The 19,156-nt window shown below is 37.1% G+C and overlaps 1 protein-coding gene across 3 annotated transcripts in view; it reads left to right on the forward strand.

Moving 5' to 3' along the window:
* Nucleotides 1–19,156, forward strand: part of DYM (dymeclin) — a 275,896-nt gene that overhangs the window by 34,275 nt on the left and 222,465 nt on the right. For all 3 annotated transcript variants that reach the window (XM_081078951.1, XM_081078952.1, XM_081078950.1), the window contains exons 3-5: nucleotides 3,456–3,508; nucleotides 13,672–13,765; nucleotides 14,755–14,885. In XM_081078951.1, the coding sequence (XP_080935077.1) occupies nucleotides 3,456–3,508; nucleotides 13,672–13,765; nucleotides 14,755–14,885 (278 nt within the window). The remainder of the gene's footprint in view (nucleotides 1–3,455; nucleotides 3,509–13,671; nucleotides 13,766–14,754; nucleotides 14,886–19,156) is intronic.

Genomic DNA, 19,156 nt, shown 5'->3' on the forward strand with positions numbered 1-19,156 from the left:
AACAAGCGTTTTTCTTCTGGCTGAAAAACTGGACCGGGCATGGTGGGGGATACATGAGTGGATGAGATGTTTACCCTGTTCTCACAGGGTTTATCATTTGGACACTCCAGATGATTCTGACTCGAAGTGGTGATTGTTGAGGAGGCAGTGGCCTTGGTGCTTGCTGTCTCAGATCATGGCCGTGTGTACAGGACATGGAGTGGTGGGCTGAATCACAGAATGGCGGGTGCTGGCTGGCTCACCACAAGAGGGAGCTTTCCAAGAGAGGTGGGATAATTCCCAAGGTTTTCTTTGTCATTAAATGACAAAGAAATCAGACTGCTTCAAAAAGATATATTATTTTTCATTTGGAAACAAATAAATGTCTTTAAAATATTTTAATAAAAATTTAAACTTGAGGGCAGATCTCACCTTACCCGCTGGAGAGAGTGAAGGATTTCTTGAGTGATGGGGAAATAATTAATTTTTCCTCTGGTAATGAAGTGTCTGACAAAGGCATTCATTCATTCAGTGCCTTTTTATTAAGTGCCTGCATTGTACCAGTCTGGGAATGCTGTGATGAACAAGGAACCCACAATCTGGGAGCGGGGCACAGACAAATTGGGCAGTCTTGCTACCATGTGCTCAGTTTTATGATTGGGTGCTTTTGAGGCAGAATAGGCTTCTCACCTAAAGTTAGGTGATCAAAGAAGGTTTCTTGAAAGAAGTGATGTCCAATCCAATTTCACTGATACATGTTAGGATTAATCCTTTTTTTAGACTAATATTGTATTACCAAATCAGAACCCTCCTTTGGTTTTTGTTTTGGGGACACTCAATATTTTTCTGTTGAGAACAAGTTGAGAAACTGAACTCTGCTTATCAGCCATCTAGTATATTTCTCTCGACTGGTAGTTAGCTCTTCTCCAGTGTTGATTAACCTCCACTTCCCAGAACGGGCCAGGCTTTCTGTGACTGCCATGCCTTTGCATATGCTACTTCTTGTGTCTGGAAAGCCCTCCTCTTTTGTCTGCCTGACTGATTTCTCTTACTCCTTCAGAACAGAAAGTTGCTTCCTCCAGGATGCCTTCCTTGACTTCCTAGGTTGGTTGTATCTCCTGTGAGCTCACGCACAGGTCTGGGCTTAATCTTCATACCTCCCCTGCGCTGAATAGTCCGTTTGCTGCTTCGTTCCTCCCTGTGGCTTGGAGACAGAGACAGCATCTTTCAAAGAGCCCAGCATGACCTGGGCACCCAGGAGATATTTGTTGAATGAACAAATTCAGAAGCTTTTGAAGGTTATAGCCACATGTCTATAATTGAAGCTCTTGGTTCCAGCCAGTTTTAAGAGAGTGTTATTGACTGAAGAAAGTAGAAGCACCAGTGAAACAGATTTTATGCATGTGGTCTAGTTATTAACCTCATAAAGCTCTTTACAGTCTTTTGCATTTTATACCTCTTTACTTTTTTTTGCCTGAGTAACCAATAAACTGAGTAATTCACAGTTCTCACTTCTTGCCAACTACTAATGTGTATTATTAAATCTGACCAGAGTGATTTATTAATTAGAACTCTTTTGGTTATTAACAAAAATCAATTTGATTTAACATATGCCAGAAAGGGGGGCTTATGTGATGAAGAGACAGGGGTGTCTCATAGAATCCAGGCTCAGAACACAGCTAGGCTTCAGGAAGAACTGGTCCCAAGGTTTGAAAGGCCAACAGGAATCCTGAGAGTGCCTTCTGCTCATCGCTGCTTTTCTCTGCAAAGCCCTTTTATTCATCTTTCTTACTAAGCAGCTTTCTCTGCTGCTCAGTGGGTGGAGGATGGCTTCCCATGACCCTCAGCTTTGTAGCCAAGTTCCAGCCATCGGAAAACGTGTCTTGCCACCTCAATTTCAAATTCCCCAAGACTCTGGTGTGGCTTACATTAGATGTCTCGCCCCAATCCAGTCAGCCATGGCCATGGAGAGAGAGGGGCTATGCTGAGCAAGCCTGTTTGCCTCTGCTCACCCCTGAGGTGGAGATAGGAAGATAGAAGAAAGGGATTGGAGGACGGAGAGAGCTGTTGCAACGCGGGCAGACACTCTAAAAATACAACATCTTGTACGGTGCTAATGTCTTATTTCTAGGTTATTTTGGCTAAAAATATTTTAATCTTAGACGAAGCTTAAAAATTTAACTTTGAAAAGATATTGATCTTTTTTAATACAAATATAATTTGAGATTCTTAAGGTAATGGTATATCCACTGAAGTAATTAGTGGGTCTTAGCTTCTTATACATGATACTGTCTTCAGTTGCTGGGAGACAGGTTCTAGAGCAGCTCTAATAGAAATACGGGTAGAAGGTGAGACATACATATAATTGAAAGTTTTATAGTGGCCACATTACAAATGTAAAATGAAACGGGAGAAATTAATTTTAATAATATATTTCATTTAACCCAGCATATCCCAAATATTATAACTTCATGAACATAAGGATTAATAATGCAGTATTTTCCATTCCTTTTAAGTCTTTGAAACCTGGTGTGTATTTTATATTCCAGCACACCTCAGTTTGGACTGGCCACGGTTCACACTACACGTGGCCAGTGGTTACGTGCTGGGCAGCGCAGTTCTAGAGATAGCTGAAGCAATCAGTGTGCTTCCACAGTTTCTCTACGATTGTCTTGTCAGAAGCCTTACTGCTTATGGATCTTCTGTTTTTAAAAGTGTGCTTCATCAATAACAGCTGTGAACTCTAGAAGGTAGGGATTTTTGAAGTAACCATGGAAGAGTTGCCATGTGGAGGATTTGCTGTGCCATATGTATTGGCAGAAAAGAACACGTAATTTTTAACCTAGTCACCAGACTCTGGAGCTGGTTCTTGTTCTTCCTATACCTATGATTCCTGGACTATTACATAAACTCCTTGGAAGTCTCAGTTTGCTTATCTATATTTCTTCCTTCCTTTCCTTCCTTTCACTCCCATTAGGATGGATGGGTGGTAGGGACAGAGGGAGGGGAGGAGAGGAAAGGAAGGGAAGGCAGGCAACTCTTCTATGGCCTTTAAAAATCCCTGTCTCCTAAAAATACTGGCACGTTTCTAAATAACTGTAACCCCGGTATCAGTACTGCCCTTACAAACAGGCGGGAGGGGCCCCTGCCTTTTATCTGTACTTTGGAGCGCCTTTATTGAATATTTCTAAGTTCCCCCAACCCAACCTTCCTCCCTGCCCCAATCAATGCCTGAAAGGCATGGTGCCCTGAGCTCTTTTGTTTTAGGAATCTCATACTGAGAATTATAGTGAATTTTTTAATTACATTGAAAATAGAAGCTTCATTTTATTTTCCTGATTTTATTGTTCACCACTGTATATCATATTTTCCTTCTGAATTATTTTAGCCTTCTTTATTTTTAATATTCCTTTAAATGGTGAGTACGTACATATTTAGTGTGGTAATTATTAATTATCTTTCTTCTATCTCTACAGTACTGAGTTGAAGCTCTTGGAGGAGGCAACTATTTCAGTTTGCAGGTCTTTAGGTAAGCGGGAAAAGTGGATGTGTGTGTGTGTATGTATGTACCATATGCATATGTATATGTGTGTCGGCATTTATTTGAAAATTTCTGTTATAAATTTTCATAGTGTAATATTAATTGCAGTAATGGAGTAATGTATTCTTGATGATGATGATGATGATGATGATGATATTATTATTATTTCTCTTCATGGTGTTCATTGATGCCACTAGAATGTACCATTCAGTCTTTAGCAATAAGACGCATGTGGTTAATTTGCAGTAGTGGTAATAGACTGCGAAACCATAGACCCTCTTGTAGCTTATTCTTTTTGTGAATCTTGAAATGTGGAGAAAAAAACAAACTAGACTAACTATTGAGTTAGTTTTGTAGTTGCATAGACAATTCATATAAAATATAGGCTAATTCGTCCTGTGATTTGCCAGCTGTACCAACTGTATTTCTGTTGTTGGCATGTTAACCAGAGTTATTATCCCTCGATAATAGGAAAATGTCCTAGGAAGCTTCTTGAATTAGTAATAACTTGATGTTTTGGTAAAGTGTACAGGCTGTGGAATCATTTTATAATCTTCATTTCAGCTCTGCTACTTATTAGCTGAGCCTTAATTTCCTCACCTAAATTTCAGTTTTCTCGTGAAGAAAAAAATCAGGTAACGTATGAAATATCCAGTATAATGCCTAGCATCTTATCATTATTCACCATTTATATCAATAAATGTCACTTTTTTGGGGTCTTATTTCTCACATGTTTTACTTTCAAGTAGGTAGCAATTGGAAAGGAATGTGTATGCTTTTAAAAATGTAGATAATTATACTTACATTGCATTGTTGCTTTGAAAGTTAGAGACAATGTGTCTGTAAAATGCCGAATGTATAGGAGCTTCATATATGATCATGACATTCTGTTTTGAAATCAAGCTATATGGATAAGCACCACATAAGCTCTATGGCTAACTCCCATATGAGTTACTTTGTCATAGACTTTGAAGAAATAGTTTTGCTTTTAAAAACAAATTAAGTTGGTAACGATCGAAGTGTTATTGTAGTAGTTGCCTTGAATTTTGGAGTTACAACCATAGATTGGAGGATTTTGTGCTGAATAGAACTGGCTTTCAAAAACTTACGGGGCAGTTTGATGCTGAAAATTAAAGAATTTTATGTAACAGTGTTATCAATGCAGTTATGATGATGGCTTTTAAGGTGATCTTGGATTTTTATAAAATAACATTTTAAATTGGAAGTAATATTTACTCTATATAATGTGGAAAGCATACTAAAATATGGAAAACACAGTAATTGCTCATAATTTCACAATCCTCACAGAGCCATTGTTAATATTTTTGTGTATTGACTTCTATTATTTATTTTTTGGATATACATTTTCATAGTGTCTACATACACATACACAATTATTTTAATTTGTGTTTTCTACTTGGCATATACTTGTGTCATTACATATTTAAAAATACTTTGGGGAACAGTAAGAAAAAAAGATGCCAAAAATTCCAACAGTACAGTGGTATAGTTAAAATAAAAATCTTCTATATTTAAAACAGGAAATCACTGCTAATCGTTTGTGATAAGATTTTTTTCAGAGTATTCTATGTGTATAGATTATATGCACAGTTTTATATAAATGATATTATTTTGTTGTTTTTATTCAGCTGTATTCAGGAACTTATTTTCATGTCAATAATATATAAACGTATATTAGCTTTTAAGGGCTATATGGATATACAATAATTTTCTTCATTTTATTGTCTGAAAATGTTTTTATTTTTTGTTTACTTTTGGAGGATACATTTGCTGGGTGTAGAATTCTAGGTTGGAATTAATTTCCTTCCCGTACTTTAAAGATATCATTCTGTCATTTTTTCTGGCTTCTCTCATTTTTGTTGAGATAAAAGCCATCAATCTTAAATTTTTTCCTTTAAAAATAATGGAATTTTTTTCTTTAGATGCTTTTAAGTTTTTCTTTTTGTCCTTTGGTTATTAGCATTGTAGAATGATATGCTGAGGAGTCATTTTCTTTGTGTCTTTTTGCTGTTTGAGGTTTGTAGAGCTTCTGAAATCTGTGGGTTGGTGTCTTTCATCAGTTTTGTAAAATTCTCAGCCATTATTGGTTTATACATTGTTTGTATCCTATTCAGTCTCTCCTCTCCTCTGGGACCTCTGTTATACGTCTGTTAACATTTTCATTGTGTCCCAAATGCCCGTGAGTCTGTGTGTGTGTGTGTGTGTGTGTGTGTATTTTACATTATTTTTTTCTCTCTGACCTTTATGAGTATGTTTTACTTAACCTGTCTTTAGTTTACTATTCTTTTTATTGTTGTATGTCATCTTCTATTAAACCCATCTATTGAGATTTTTAAAATAAAACTTTAATTTTAGAATAGCTTTAGATTTACAGGAAAGTGGAGAAGCTATATCAAGAGAGTTCCCATGTAACTCTCATAAGTTTCTCCTATTATTAATGTCTTACATTAATATGGTACCTTTGTCACAACTAAAAAATCAACGTGTATACATTACTATAACTAAACTTGACACTTTACTTAGATTTCACTAGTTTTGTCCTAATATTTTTTCTTTTTCCAGAATCTCATCCAGGATACCACATTACAGTTAGTCCCATGTCTCCTTAGCCTCCTCTGGTCTGCACCGGTTTCTCAGATTTTCCTTATTTTTCATGATTTTTAGAGTTTTGAGGAGTGCTGGTAGGGTATTTTTCAGAATGTTCTTTGATTTGAGTTTGTTTGATGTTTTTCTTATGGTTACACGGGGGTTGTGGGTCTGTAAGAAGACCACAGAGGTTCTTAATGCATCATATCAGGGGTACATGTTATTAACATGAGCTATCACTGATGATGTTGACCTTGATTACTTGGCTAGAGTTGTGTTTGTCAAGTTTCTCCACTGTAAAGTTGCCTACCACCCTTCCCTTTGCCTTCATATTTGAAGGAGAGTTTTTTCTGGATACAGAATTCTTGGTTGACATTTGTTTTTCTTTTATTCCTTTGTATCATTCCATTGCCCTCCTTTCTTTCAAATGGGAAGTCTGCTATTTAATTGTATTGTTTCTCCCCTGTAAATGATGAGTGGTTGTTTTTTCTTGCTGCTTACAAGATTTTCTCTTTACCTTAAAAATGTTTTTAAATTCATTTTTTATTCTACTTGGAGTTTGTTGATATTCTCAGATGCATACATTAAAGTTTTTCATCAATTTTGGGCAGTTTGTGGTCATTATTTTTGTTGGGCTTTGTATATTCATTTTTATTAATTTTTTCCCCTGAATGCACACACAAAGTTTTCTGTATCAGAGACAGATTTCTTATTAAATATCTCAAAATTAGTAAGTGCATTGGTCCCTCTTTGTCTTAGGTCTTACCTGCCAGGACAGCGCTGTGAGAGCCAGATTAGTTGTTTTACGTGAGTAGGTAGGGGTAGAATGTTTTTTCCTGTTTATAAAAGGGAAGGAGTTAGCAGTTCCCCTCTTCTATTTACTCCAGCCCTTTGGAATGTAAATAAAATCTCTTCAGGTGCCAGATACCCTCCCTCCCTCCTTGTGTTGGCTTTTAGACCTAACGGTGTCTCCAAGTTCTGGGTCCTCATTCCTCCTTGAAATATAGATACTTAGAAGATAAATAATGCTCTGATCTCTCCTGCATCTTTGGAGTCAGCTTAGGTGCTTATCTTGTGATGTAACTGTGAGACTTTCGGTGAGATAAGAGAAGTTTTATTAAACATGCGGCTACAGTTCTAATCCTTATGGTATGTGAAATGTTTCTAGAAGTGAAAGCAGACATTCTCTCACTTTATAGCATATATGTTTCCCTGACCCAGGAGGTGAGGCCTTTTTTACAAGAACACTGAGAAATATAGGGAGGATTTGTTTTCCACAACTTTTTCAGGTAGTTTTTCTTCCTCTTTCTCTCCGGTCCTTCTGGGTCTCCACTTACTACCCTGTTTCCCCAAAAATAAGACCTAGCCGGACCATCAGCTCTAATGCATCTTTTGGAGCAAAAATGAATATAAGACCCGGTTTTATTTTACTATAGTGTAAGACCGGGTCTTGTGGTGTGGGGTGGGGTGGGGTGCGGTGAGGTGAGGTGAGGTGAGGTGAGGTGAGGTGAGGTGATACCGGGTCTTATATTAATTTTTGCTCCAAAAGACACATTAGAGCTGATGGTCCGGCGAGGTCTTATTTTCTGGGAAACAATGGTATTACTGGATTTTCCTGAGTCCTGGGGTATAGTCATTATTTATGAGATATGATTCTTACTTCTCAGGTGTTGCTCTTCAGGGATGTCGATGGCCAGTCCTAGGCAGTAACCAAATCCCTCTAATTTGGTGGGAGTTAATTTCAACAGTAAATTCTGCCTCCCCAGCACCAGGTTGCTGCTGACATGTTTGTATTGTTTTAGCTCTCCACTGCTGTTTCCATTGGGTTCCTTGGATTCTTTTTCCATGTGCATGAGTCAGTCAAGAATGACAGATAACTTGTCTGTACCTAAACTTCATTACTCCTCATTTCTCTCAAAACTCTGTAGGAGTTGGTCTTTTCTGACATCTAGTATTAACCTGAGAAGTCTGAGACCTTAATTTCCGTTTCCTTCTTTGTTCACAAGACTCTTCCCTTTAGTGATTATGATTAAATGTTTCTCATTATACTTTTTTCTTTATGATTTTGCTGGTGATTTGATGAGGTCTTTTTATTGGTTTAGTAAGGTTGTTTTCAATTCGGAAGTTTTCTTTAGTTATGGCTTTGATTTAGTTGTAATTATGTCTTTGATTTACTTGTTTTAATTTCTTTTTCCCCAACTTAGCATCACCTGTACCACTGAGGTTGGATCTCTCTGTTCTTTGCCTTCTTTATCTTTTTCTTCTTTTCTTTCTTTGTAGCTCCTCCTTTATAGCTTTGATTCATTGTGTTATACATTACAGTTCTCTTTCAAGATTCTAGTGCACCTTTTAGTTGTTACTGCATTTTTAGTTTCTTTTTAATCATTACTAGTTTATCCAGCATGCCAGAGTGCTCTCTTTTCATTATGCTTGCTTTTCCCAGGGGCTTTCTTTTTTCTCTAAAAACTAAGTTGTTGATTTTCCTATTTTCCACTGATGATGCTTGTGTACTAAAATTCTTTTGACAGTTTTGATTCAGCTTTTCTACCGAGGTTTCAGCATAACCTTTTCCTTATTTTGTTGTTAAGCCAGCAAATATTGAGCCACTGCAGGCTGTATTCTGTAAGCTGGAGGTGTAACTACAAAAAAGACTGACCCAGGTCCCTGACCTCATGGATCTTTCTCAGTGGGGGAGCCATAAATAAATGCATGTATTTTATGTAACAATGACTCTTCAGAAAAATAAAGCAGGGAAAGGGCCTAGAGAGCACCCATGAAGGCAGGCACATTGTTTGTTACCAGAGAGGGTGTGTTTATTAGCCGTGTTCCTGTGTGGCTTCTGTAGGTGCTGGTTGAATCTGCTGTTATTTTACCTTGAAGGCATGCTGGTGCTATTTTTTAACCTCATTTCTAGAACCCAAGAAGGTTTTTATTTTGTGCAGGTATGCGTGGTTTAATGGGACCTTCTATTACTCCTACTCCTTGGTTTTAGAGTGTGAGGGAATTATAAAATCCTCAGATCAAGCATTTGAATCAACATTTTGTCCTACCTCTACCCTCCAGCCTACGTCATTCTGTGTTTGGCTTTGTTACTTCTTCTTGCCAAGCGTCTGAATCTGTATAGGAAGTTATCTATATAGTAGGAGGATTAACATAAGTTTTCTGGTTGGGTCGACCATAAGAGAGAGAGGCTTTTTCCTCAAAGACAGTTTCAGGCAGTTAGGTTTGCTAATGACCCACAGATTACCAAATAAATTTTTAGTTCAGTTCTATGAAATGTGTGGTTTGTGGAAGTGTTTCCTGTTTTTTGGGCTAACTGTGTCCTCATTCAGCATTTTTTGTGACTTTGTATGCTTTCATGGGTACTTTATTTTTAAATCTTTTTTAAAAAAATTCTTTATTTTTGAAAATGTTACACTCACCCAAAGGCAAATAGAATAATATAATGAACTCCTATATGCTCATCTCTCAGTTTCAATCATTTTTAACTCATGGCCAATCTTGTTTCATCTGTATCTCTCACCCATTTATTGCACTGTATGACATATATACAGAAAACTGCACAAATAAAAAGTATATTCCAAACAAACAAAAAGCATATCCTCATATAATTAAATTGACATACACTTCAGACATCATATCATTTCTTCCATAAATATTTTAGTATGTCTCTCATAAGGATTTTTTTAAAGGAAAATATTCCATTATTATATTAAAAAACAATTTTTAACATTAAAAAATATCTACCCAAGTGTTCAAATTTCTAATTGTGTCAGCTTGCTTGAATCTGGAACCAGATGAGGTGCTTGCATTATTATTGGCTGATAATAGCTTTACGATTCTTCTCATAGCTAGGTTCCTCCTGCATTTGTCTCTGTGTCCTTTGTCCCCCCTCTCAGTTTATTATTACAGTTAAAGAAAGTGGGTAGTAGCGTTTTCCGCAATGTAAATTTTGTTGATTGCATCCCCGTAGATCATTAACATGTCTCTGCCTTCTGTGTTTCCTCTATATATTGGTTATTGGATTGTTGGGCTCTTGGGTATTTTAGTGAGATGTTGGGAAAGGTTGTTTCAGGGACTGGGAGCAAGTCCAACCTCTCACCCCAGATGGAAATCCTCTTTATGATACCCTTGTGTGAGTGCTACGCAGACTTTGCTAGAACTCCTATGAAAATGGCAGAATTCCATTCTTTACACAAAAGCCACTTTAGTTAGCAGATTGCCACAAGTCCAAGCTCTCGAGTCAAATGAGTTATTTTTCCTTTACTTAAGTACTATTATCTTAATTTTACAGATGAGGAAAAGGAGGCGTGGAAATGCTAAGTAAATTGCCAGGTGTCACATAGCTAGTTAGTGGAGGAGCTGGGATTTGAACCTAGTCAGATTCTATAGTCTACGTATTTCCATGTGCTTTTCTGCCTCTTGTTAGCTATCCCCCATTCCTACCCTGGCTTCTGAAGCTCATTCAACTTCAGTACAGCGTTTGATTTTTACCATTTAAGTTTGATTCTGTTCAGTTCCATTGAGGGATGTTAAAATATTGAGCCTACCGTTGTGTATTATTGAAACATCTTTGAGCATATTTACTTTTATTAATTTATTGCTCCATCTGCATCTTGTCCATAAGAACATTGTGGAAACTTAACTGTCTTAGAATGTTAGCTCCATTAAGACAGTGAGTATCTCCTTGTACCCGAAACAGTGCTGGGTACACATAAGTAGCTCGGTAAATATGTGCTGAATGAATGGATGGATGAAAAAGGTACACAGAGCTTTAATAACATCAATCTAATAGTCTGGTTGTTCTTTTCAACAGCAGGTTTTTGTTTTGTTTTTTAAAAACAATTTTTAAGTTCAAACAATTACTTATAAAGTCATTCATTCATAAAGGGGACATTGAATGAACCAACATAAGATTGTGTAGTTGAGATTCTGAATTGTGGTTGTACTCTTATCCACCTCAGCGCTTTGTTTTAATATTTTGTTTGGTTTACAATAGCTAGATAACATTAATTCACTCAGAGATGTACTCGCAAATATTAACTGTTTTTTTTTTTAAAGTTTACCCTTTTTAATAAAAATCTTTTAAAAAGTAAAAAATATATATTTAAAGATTATACATGAAAAAAAAAAGTTTATCCTGAAATCTCAGGATATTCTTTCATTAAATTAAATCCAAAACTTGAAAGTAAGAAATGTTTTTCAAAGTGAAACTGTAACAATATCTATGTCTAACCACATATCTAGTCTTGATCATGGAAGCTGGACCAGACGTGCCCTAATGCACAGCACATGTTACACCTTGCTACTTAGAGTGGGAGTTCTCCCAGCAGCAGTGGCCATCACCTGGGACACTGTTAGTGCTGCTGAGTCTCAGGCCACATTTCCCACGTGTGGAAGCAGAATTTAAACTTCAATAAGAATTCCTTGGGATTTACACGCACATTACACTTTGAGAAGCATTGTCAGCTTCAGTAGGTGTAGGGTGGATGTGGGATTCTGCACTTCAAACAAGCTCCCAGGGAACACTGTTGCCCCTAGTCCATAATCCGAATTTGGAATAGCAAGGTGCTACAACTTTGTCCCAGTGAGAAACTTAATGCCGTTACTTGCATTGACCCTCAAACGGAGTTAACTTGGCAGTTATTGAACACAAAGCAGGAATGCTGTGATGGTTGTACTTATTCCTATGTACATTTTTTAAAAGAATATATGTGCAGGCCTCGATTAAAGAAAAACAAATTTTGGAAAACTCCATCTTTCCCTGTCTTGGACACATTTTCAAGAAGTTCAGTTATATGCACAGAGATGCAAAAGCAGAATTCTCAGATCTGCATATAAATGAATTCTGCTGGGCAGCACAAGCCAATGTGTTTTGAGTATTTGCATTTCCGGTTTTCAGAATAGTTTAAAATGTATTTCAAAAATGAAACAGATATCCAGAACTCTAGAATCTCACAGTTTGAAAACCACTGGTAAAGTGAAAAGACTGGGCACTAAGGTATGACTTAACCTTTCGGGGCTTCTTTTTCTCCAACAGTAAAATGAAAGGTTCTGACTAAATGGTCTCTCCCTTAAGATGAATTCTTGACTTCTGTGCTTCTATGATGTATTAGTCAGGGTTCTCTGGAGAAACAGAACCAATGGAATGGATGGATATATATATAAAAAATGAGATTTATTGGAAGAAATTGGCTCACATGCTTATAAAGACTGAGCAGCCCTACGATCTGTCTTCTGCACGCTGGAGGATGCAGGAAAGTTAATGGTGTAAAGTCCAGGCCAAGTCCAAAGGACTTGGGAAACCAGGAGAGCCAGTGTTGCAAGTCCCAGTCCACCGCAGGAGAAGATCTGTGTTTCAGCTCAATAGGCAGAGAGAAAGAATTCAACCCTCTTCTGACTTTTTGTTCTGTTGGGGCCTTCGGTGGGTTGGATGATGTCCACCCACTTTGGGCACTCCAGTCTGCTTTGCTCAGTCCACTATTTCAAATGCAGAAACACACTCACAGACACACGCAGAAATAATGTTTAACCAGATAGCTGGGCATCCTGAGGCCTAGTCAGGTTGACACACAAAATTAACTGTCACCCATGTCTTGCTGTGCAGCCTGATAGACCGTTATAGTTTCCTTAAGTCCAATTTCTTGATTATAGGGGTTGGGATAGCATAGGTTAGAGCCAAGGATTTGAGATAGTAGATAAGGATGTGTCCTTGAGCAAGTAACAGCCTATAGGTGAGGATCTGTAAAATGGTGCTGATGCCATACGTGGTTTTGAGGATGAAATCAGGTAATGCGTGTAAAGCACTTAGGGTATGGTGTTCAATATATGTTAGCTGTTGTTTCTTTTCCAGATGAGAAAACTGAGGTTGGAGAAGTAAGTAATTTGTCTACAGTTCAATATTCCGTTATTATAGACTTGGATCTAGAAACCAGATCTTCTGATTCCCATTACAGTCTTCTCTCAGTTCTTTAGGCTGGCTTCGCTGAATGAAATGCCAGTTGTTTAAACTTGAAAAAGGTTTTTAGCAAATTATTTATAATTTTGTCTGATCAAATGGCTCCCCACTGGCCACATTGCTTTCTTTATGTGTCTTTTGCTTTCTTTATGTCTTTTATTTTTCATCAGAATAATTTGTGATTGAACAGTTTTACTTTACAGTTTATTATATTCTATGTACTGGGGATATTGGTGATCAATTCTTGAAATTTTTTTAACATCTGCTTTTCTAAAGAGAAGGATATGTGTGTGTGTAAATTGTGTGTGTATGCTGACTGTTACATCTTTACAATTTTGGATGAGAGGGCTATTTTCCTCCCATTGTTTCTATCATTTGTTTTGTAAATCATTTTTTTGTTGTTCAGAAAGAATTATGACCAAGCCACAGTTTCTCTCCTTGCTTTTCCTCCTCAGATGTGAGATTGACAATAAGGTTGATCCATGAGCAACTTCAGTTTGACATTTGGTTTTATAAACATTATGATATGCTCACTTTGATTTCAATTCTTAATTTTAACTTTTTAAAACCCTTTTTTCTCTTGCAGTTGAAAACAATCCTCGAACAGGAAACCTTGGTGCATTAATTAAGGTCTTCCTTTCTAGAACCAAAGAACTAAAACTTTCAGCAGAATGTCAGAAGTAAGCCGGCTGATTAAATCATGTTTCTTTATATTTAATAATAAGAGTTTTTCCATCTATTGATAGAAATAGATTATGGTCTTTTGAAAGCTATAAAAGAATTATTCTCATTATTAAGGGAAAAAAATAAACAAAAAGTTTTAATTTGCTGTTCAAGTCATTGGGGTGAGGTTATAAATTCTGGAATCTTTGATTTCAGCATTTTAGACAATCTTTAGAAATGTATTATTTAAGAAGATTAATAGGGATGTAATTATTACTAAAAAGTTAATAATTTCCCCCATTATCACTGCTGGTCATCCCTAATTTGAATAATGACTTAGTTTGTGTATTATTTCATTTCACATCTGTTTCCTTTATTTCTTTCGTATTAGATTAAAGAAGGTCCAGATTAGATGTTATAGTTTTATATTAGTTGCAATGGAAAGTTAACCTTTTATGCATTCAAGCTTTTTTAAAAACCATTTTTGGATGGCGATCTCTTAAAAGATTGTTGCTTTGGTTTCAAAATTATACTGAATTCAATGAAAATTTTTCTTGTGACTTCATGGTTATTAATACAAATAACAAGTGTTGTTTGTACTGTGCTGCTGGTGAGGCTCCATTTAAAATTTTGGTTGTGTATTTGCATATGTTTATGTTACTATATATATATTTTTATTTTTTAGCTTTCTTTTCTTGGACATGCCTGTGTGTGGCCAACTATAAACTTAAGAGCAAAGAGCAGTCATGCCTAAAGGAAAATATTGTTATTTAGTCGACTCACTATGTCAAGTACACAGGATGAAATACGAAGTAAACTGTAATAGATAATACTGGCCCAGTGTTATAAATCATGAGCCATTAAAGGATATGGACATTGTTCTAATATTACAAACAGAATGGGTAAAGTAGTTGAGAAATCATGAAGAAATCATGGACTAGAAATAAACTGATTATGCTCACGATTATATATTGATTCTTGTGTGATTTTGGTCTTTCCTTTCTAGCCACATCTTCATTTGGCAGACTCACAATGCTTTGTTTATTATTTGCTGTTTGCTGAAAGTGTTCATTTGTGAGATGTCAGAGGAGGAATTACAACTTCATTTTACTTATGAAGAAAAATCTGGCAGTTACAGTAAGTATTGCCTTTAAAGATGTTTTGGGGATGGAATGTGTAACATAAGCATAAAATTTGAGGAATAAAAGTATAATTTTGAAAATTCCATTTTCCTCTCATAATAATTTTCATTTTTAAATGGCCTGACACTGTCACTCTTTCTTCTCCTGTTTAATTTAAATGAGCCAAGACTTATTTTTTTTCTCTTTTTTAAAGTAAAGGAGCCAGAAAGATTGAGGCTTTTATTTATTGACTTCCATACGTATGGAAAATACAAATAAAATCACAGGTATCCCTTTCAGGAAACAGATGTCAATTTAAATACCATTAATAGGGGCAATACATTATTAAGGGGGACAACCAGTAAGAATCACAGATTCTATAAGTGTTAAAGGTTACTTTTACAGGATATAACAGCCTCTGAGTCTAGGTGTCTTTGGGACTACTTGATCAGAAATAACATTTTCAAGGACAGTTTTATGATGCTGAAATGTGTCATCTTTTTCTGAAAATACAGGAAAAGGTTACCATTTTCTCTCCATACAGCTGAGACTTTTTTTTCCCAGTAGTTAGGAGGGCATGTAGTTTTCACTATCAACTGCCCATGCTTTATTTCTTAGCATTAAAACTTACAACCTGAAAAGTAAAAGGGGAAAATGGGACTATTAACAAACGAAATATGGGGAATGCAGTGCTTTGCATCTCCCCTTCGCACTACCCCTCTCCCTCTGAGGGCAAAGGCAGTGTTGCTCCAGAGTTTTTCCTGTGTTCATTTTTCAAAACTTACCTCTGCCCTCATTAGGCTTCCTTGCCTACCTAGAGCTTTATGCATTGATTTTGAGTTTTAAGACATGGATATGTTTAATTTCCTACTTTGATCATTATTTATTTATGTATTTATATATTTATATACAGTATATAAATAAAATTAAATAATATAAAATTCTGTGTTTATATACAGCTGTTTAAATAGTTGGAGCTTTTAATTGCATTGTGTGTTGCATGTGTTAGTTTTGTTAATGCTAGGCGTTGTTTCTGTGGGACCAACAGTGCCAAAAAAATAGTTCTGCTTAAGGAGTTGCAAATGTTTCCAGGAAGTTCTAGAAGTAAAAATGGAGTTCATGTTTATCTCCATAGGGCCTGAAAGGATAGTCCAACCTTCATCTGCAAACCCAGCACTTTGTTCTGCATTATGTCACAAAATTATGCATGTATTACACTTTATTTAATACAGTATTTATTTTAATATAAAAGTATTTTTCATTGCTTGCCGTTGAGTAAATTGATGCACTTGAGAGATACACTGTGTTTGTTTTGGGGCCGAAGGTCCTCCAGAGTACCCTCTCTACCCGGACTCCCCCTCATATCCGAGCTTGAGAAACATGGTTTTGTTGGACATCCTCGGTAGCCTATGTAGAGGCAGTGTCAAAATGAGACTTCCAACCACAGCCACACGATCAGGCTGGTTGTCTCACTGACAGTCATATGTGACATCTGATGATGGGTGATTCTGCCTGTGTACTGAGAAGACTATCTTTTTTTTTTTTTTTTTTTTTTGTACAGAGTTAGCAGGTTAGGATTTTATACACGTTCTTTTAATTTTGTTCTTTTCTTTTTATAATTGAGCCTTCTGTTGATCCACCAGCTCAAGTCAGTGAATATCTTTTTAAGATTAAAGTTAAAGACTTGCTGTTTTTGACATATGTAATCATTTTCATCTTAGGCTTATAAGTTGTTAGTTTGAGGTTTCTGCTTTTTATCACATAGTGTAAGTTATATTTTCTACCAATGTCTTTTTTACTGTTTATAAACGTAGTAAAGTTACGTGATTGTACAGATGCTGTTGGGTGGGAAAAAGTGGAACCTTACTATGCAGTAGCTGAAAACATCCATTTATCAGCTAGTATTAATATATGAATCTCTGAATTAGGTGTGTGAAGGACTGTTTAGGGCTAGATAATACACAGGAGTACAGGTTGCTTGAAGGCTGAATCTACAGAAGTAGAGAATCACCTGCAAACAATTGAGCAAAGTCAGCTGAGACATGTTAGGATTGTTGGATTCTTACAGCATACTGAAGTTTTCCAATTCATTGTAATATTACTGCAATGAAATGGGTACTGCTGACATATTCAGGGGAGCCCTTTTATGAGGGTAACACAACTCTCAGTAAGCTCTCAATTTGCAATCGAACTTTGTGAGGAATTCATATTTGAACATTTTCCCAAAGGCTATGTATATGATGTGGTAATAGATTGTTTGCGAGAGAGAATTTGTATCATCATGCAGATAACTCTTTCCACTGTTCATTCCATGCCTTTGAGAATAGTCAGTGGGGACAAAGCCAGCCCTAGGCAAAGCTGTGAAGTACTGCAAAATTGTTTCTGTTTTCCTTTTGCCCTCAATGGGAGTTTTCCTTTCCTGTCTTGGTATTTTGCCCCGGTCTTGCCCAGGTAATAACTGATATTTATTTTACATTTTGTATCTCATAAATCCAATATTTTAAGTCCTTAGGGGGTCTAAATCTGTTGTTAGTTTCTGCAAACACTTATGGTGGCTTGGCTTGTTTCCTCATGTATTTGATGAGGTTGATTTTCATCTTAATCTGAGGCCCCAAATAAGGGATACAGAGACTGCATCATTGAGGCCACTTCAGCCTCTTTCAGCGGTTCTTGACTTAATGTGGCATCTCAGATTCAGCTTCCTTTTCTTGCTAATGGCTGAAGGCGTAGTCTCCCAGTATTGCCTTTGTATTAGCATTCATCCTTAGGGTCCCCCTCCCCTTAGTTTGCTTATTGCTCAGTGTTTTACTCTGGAGGCAAACCACAGTTTGTTCGCTTGAGGTTGTTCTTTTTGGTTATGGTGCTGGGGTCCTTGGTGATTTCCTTTACTTTCTGGAAGCTCATCAGTGCACTAAAAAGTGTATTTTAGCCAAGCACTAGTTGTTTTGTACAGGAGGGCCCTTTAAAGTAACTACTCCACTATACTGGTAGTAGAAGGAAATTATAGTTTCTTTTATATATATATTTTTTAATTTTTTAATGAGGGGAGAAGCCTGTGGAGATTGAGACTGAAGATAGAAGCAAAAAAAGCAGGGGAGGTGGGGGGAAGCTGAAAGGAAGGTCCAGAGAGAAGGCGCTTGGATCGAGAACACAGTGAGAGAGTCTAGATTTGCTTTGCAAGAGCGCACCCCCTACATCCCCGAGCTGGTAGCTGTGTGGGTGTTGAGGGCCAGGAAGGCGCGGGCAGGGCACCTGCCAGGAGCTGGGGAGAGCAATGGATATGGGCCTGAGGAGCGTGGTAGCCAGTCAGCACAGCTTTGTGGAGAGGAGAAGAGAGACACGGGACTTGTCAAGTCCAGGTAAAAGGCTGGTTTAACTATTAATACATTTCTTTGGTATGAAATAGTTCAGTATAAATTTATTTCAGAAAATTGTTATTTTGTAAGACTTGCTCTCAGGCATAGTGGATTCAGCATACTTGTTTATCTTTGCTTTTTCCTAAAACCCAATAAAATATCAGTAAGGGACTTACAAAAAGTCATGAATTTATTATTAGGTTAAAGAGGGCCAAAAAGGGATGCAATCTTAACAACAGTTTGCAAGTACAATGTTAATAACATTTTGCAAGTTGGAAAACTGAGTAGTAATAAACCTAGCTGATCACTGAAAGCTGGAAGGTGCATGCTTTCAGGGTTGGAGAACTTCAGAAAAAAGTCAGTTTTTGTCACAGAATCCTGGAAAGGCTTAGGAGTTGGAAATGCCAGGTGTGTCAGAAGGCAAACAACCAAGAGGATTGGTGGAAAGAAGCAGTTAGACCCCAGATCTTCTTCTCTGCTGTGCAGTTAGGAGACCAGCCCCTCTCCAGTTTAATTCTAAAATCTGTTCTCTGTGAAGGGCTTCTGGGGAGCTCCCAGCACAGTGGAAGGGTGGCATACTGAGAAACGGCGTTAAGAGAAAAGCACCACAAGTGGAAGAGATAGCTTGGCTTCTAGAATCTTAGCACCAGGGTTTTACCCACCCCACTCCCTTTCCTGCCAGAAGATTAGTGGATACTCTTCTGTACAAAATGGATAAAAACAGGGAAGAGACTTAGAGATACTGACATTTGGGTGACCCTCAATGAAATAGCTTGGAACTCTCCCGCAGGAACCACCGTTTGACACGCTGTACCTATGTGTGCAGAGCTTCCGTCAGCGTTTGCCTCCCTCTGGCAGGGAGATGGAGAGCCAAGGATCCCAAACGGCTGAAAATACTTTTATTATGTGAAAGATGAAAACAGAAGAAAAA

Source organism: Rhinolophus hipposideros (genome assembly GCF_964194185.1).
Source record: "Rhinolophus hipposideros genome assembly, chromosome: 17".
Lineage (NCBI taxonomy): Eukaryota > Metazoa > Chordata > Mammalia > Chiroptera > Rhinolophidae > Rhinolophus > Rhinolophus hipposideros.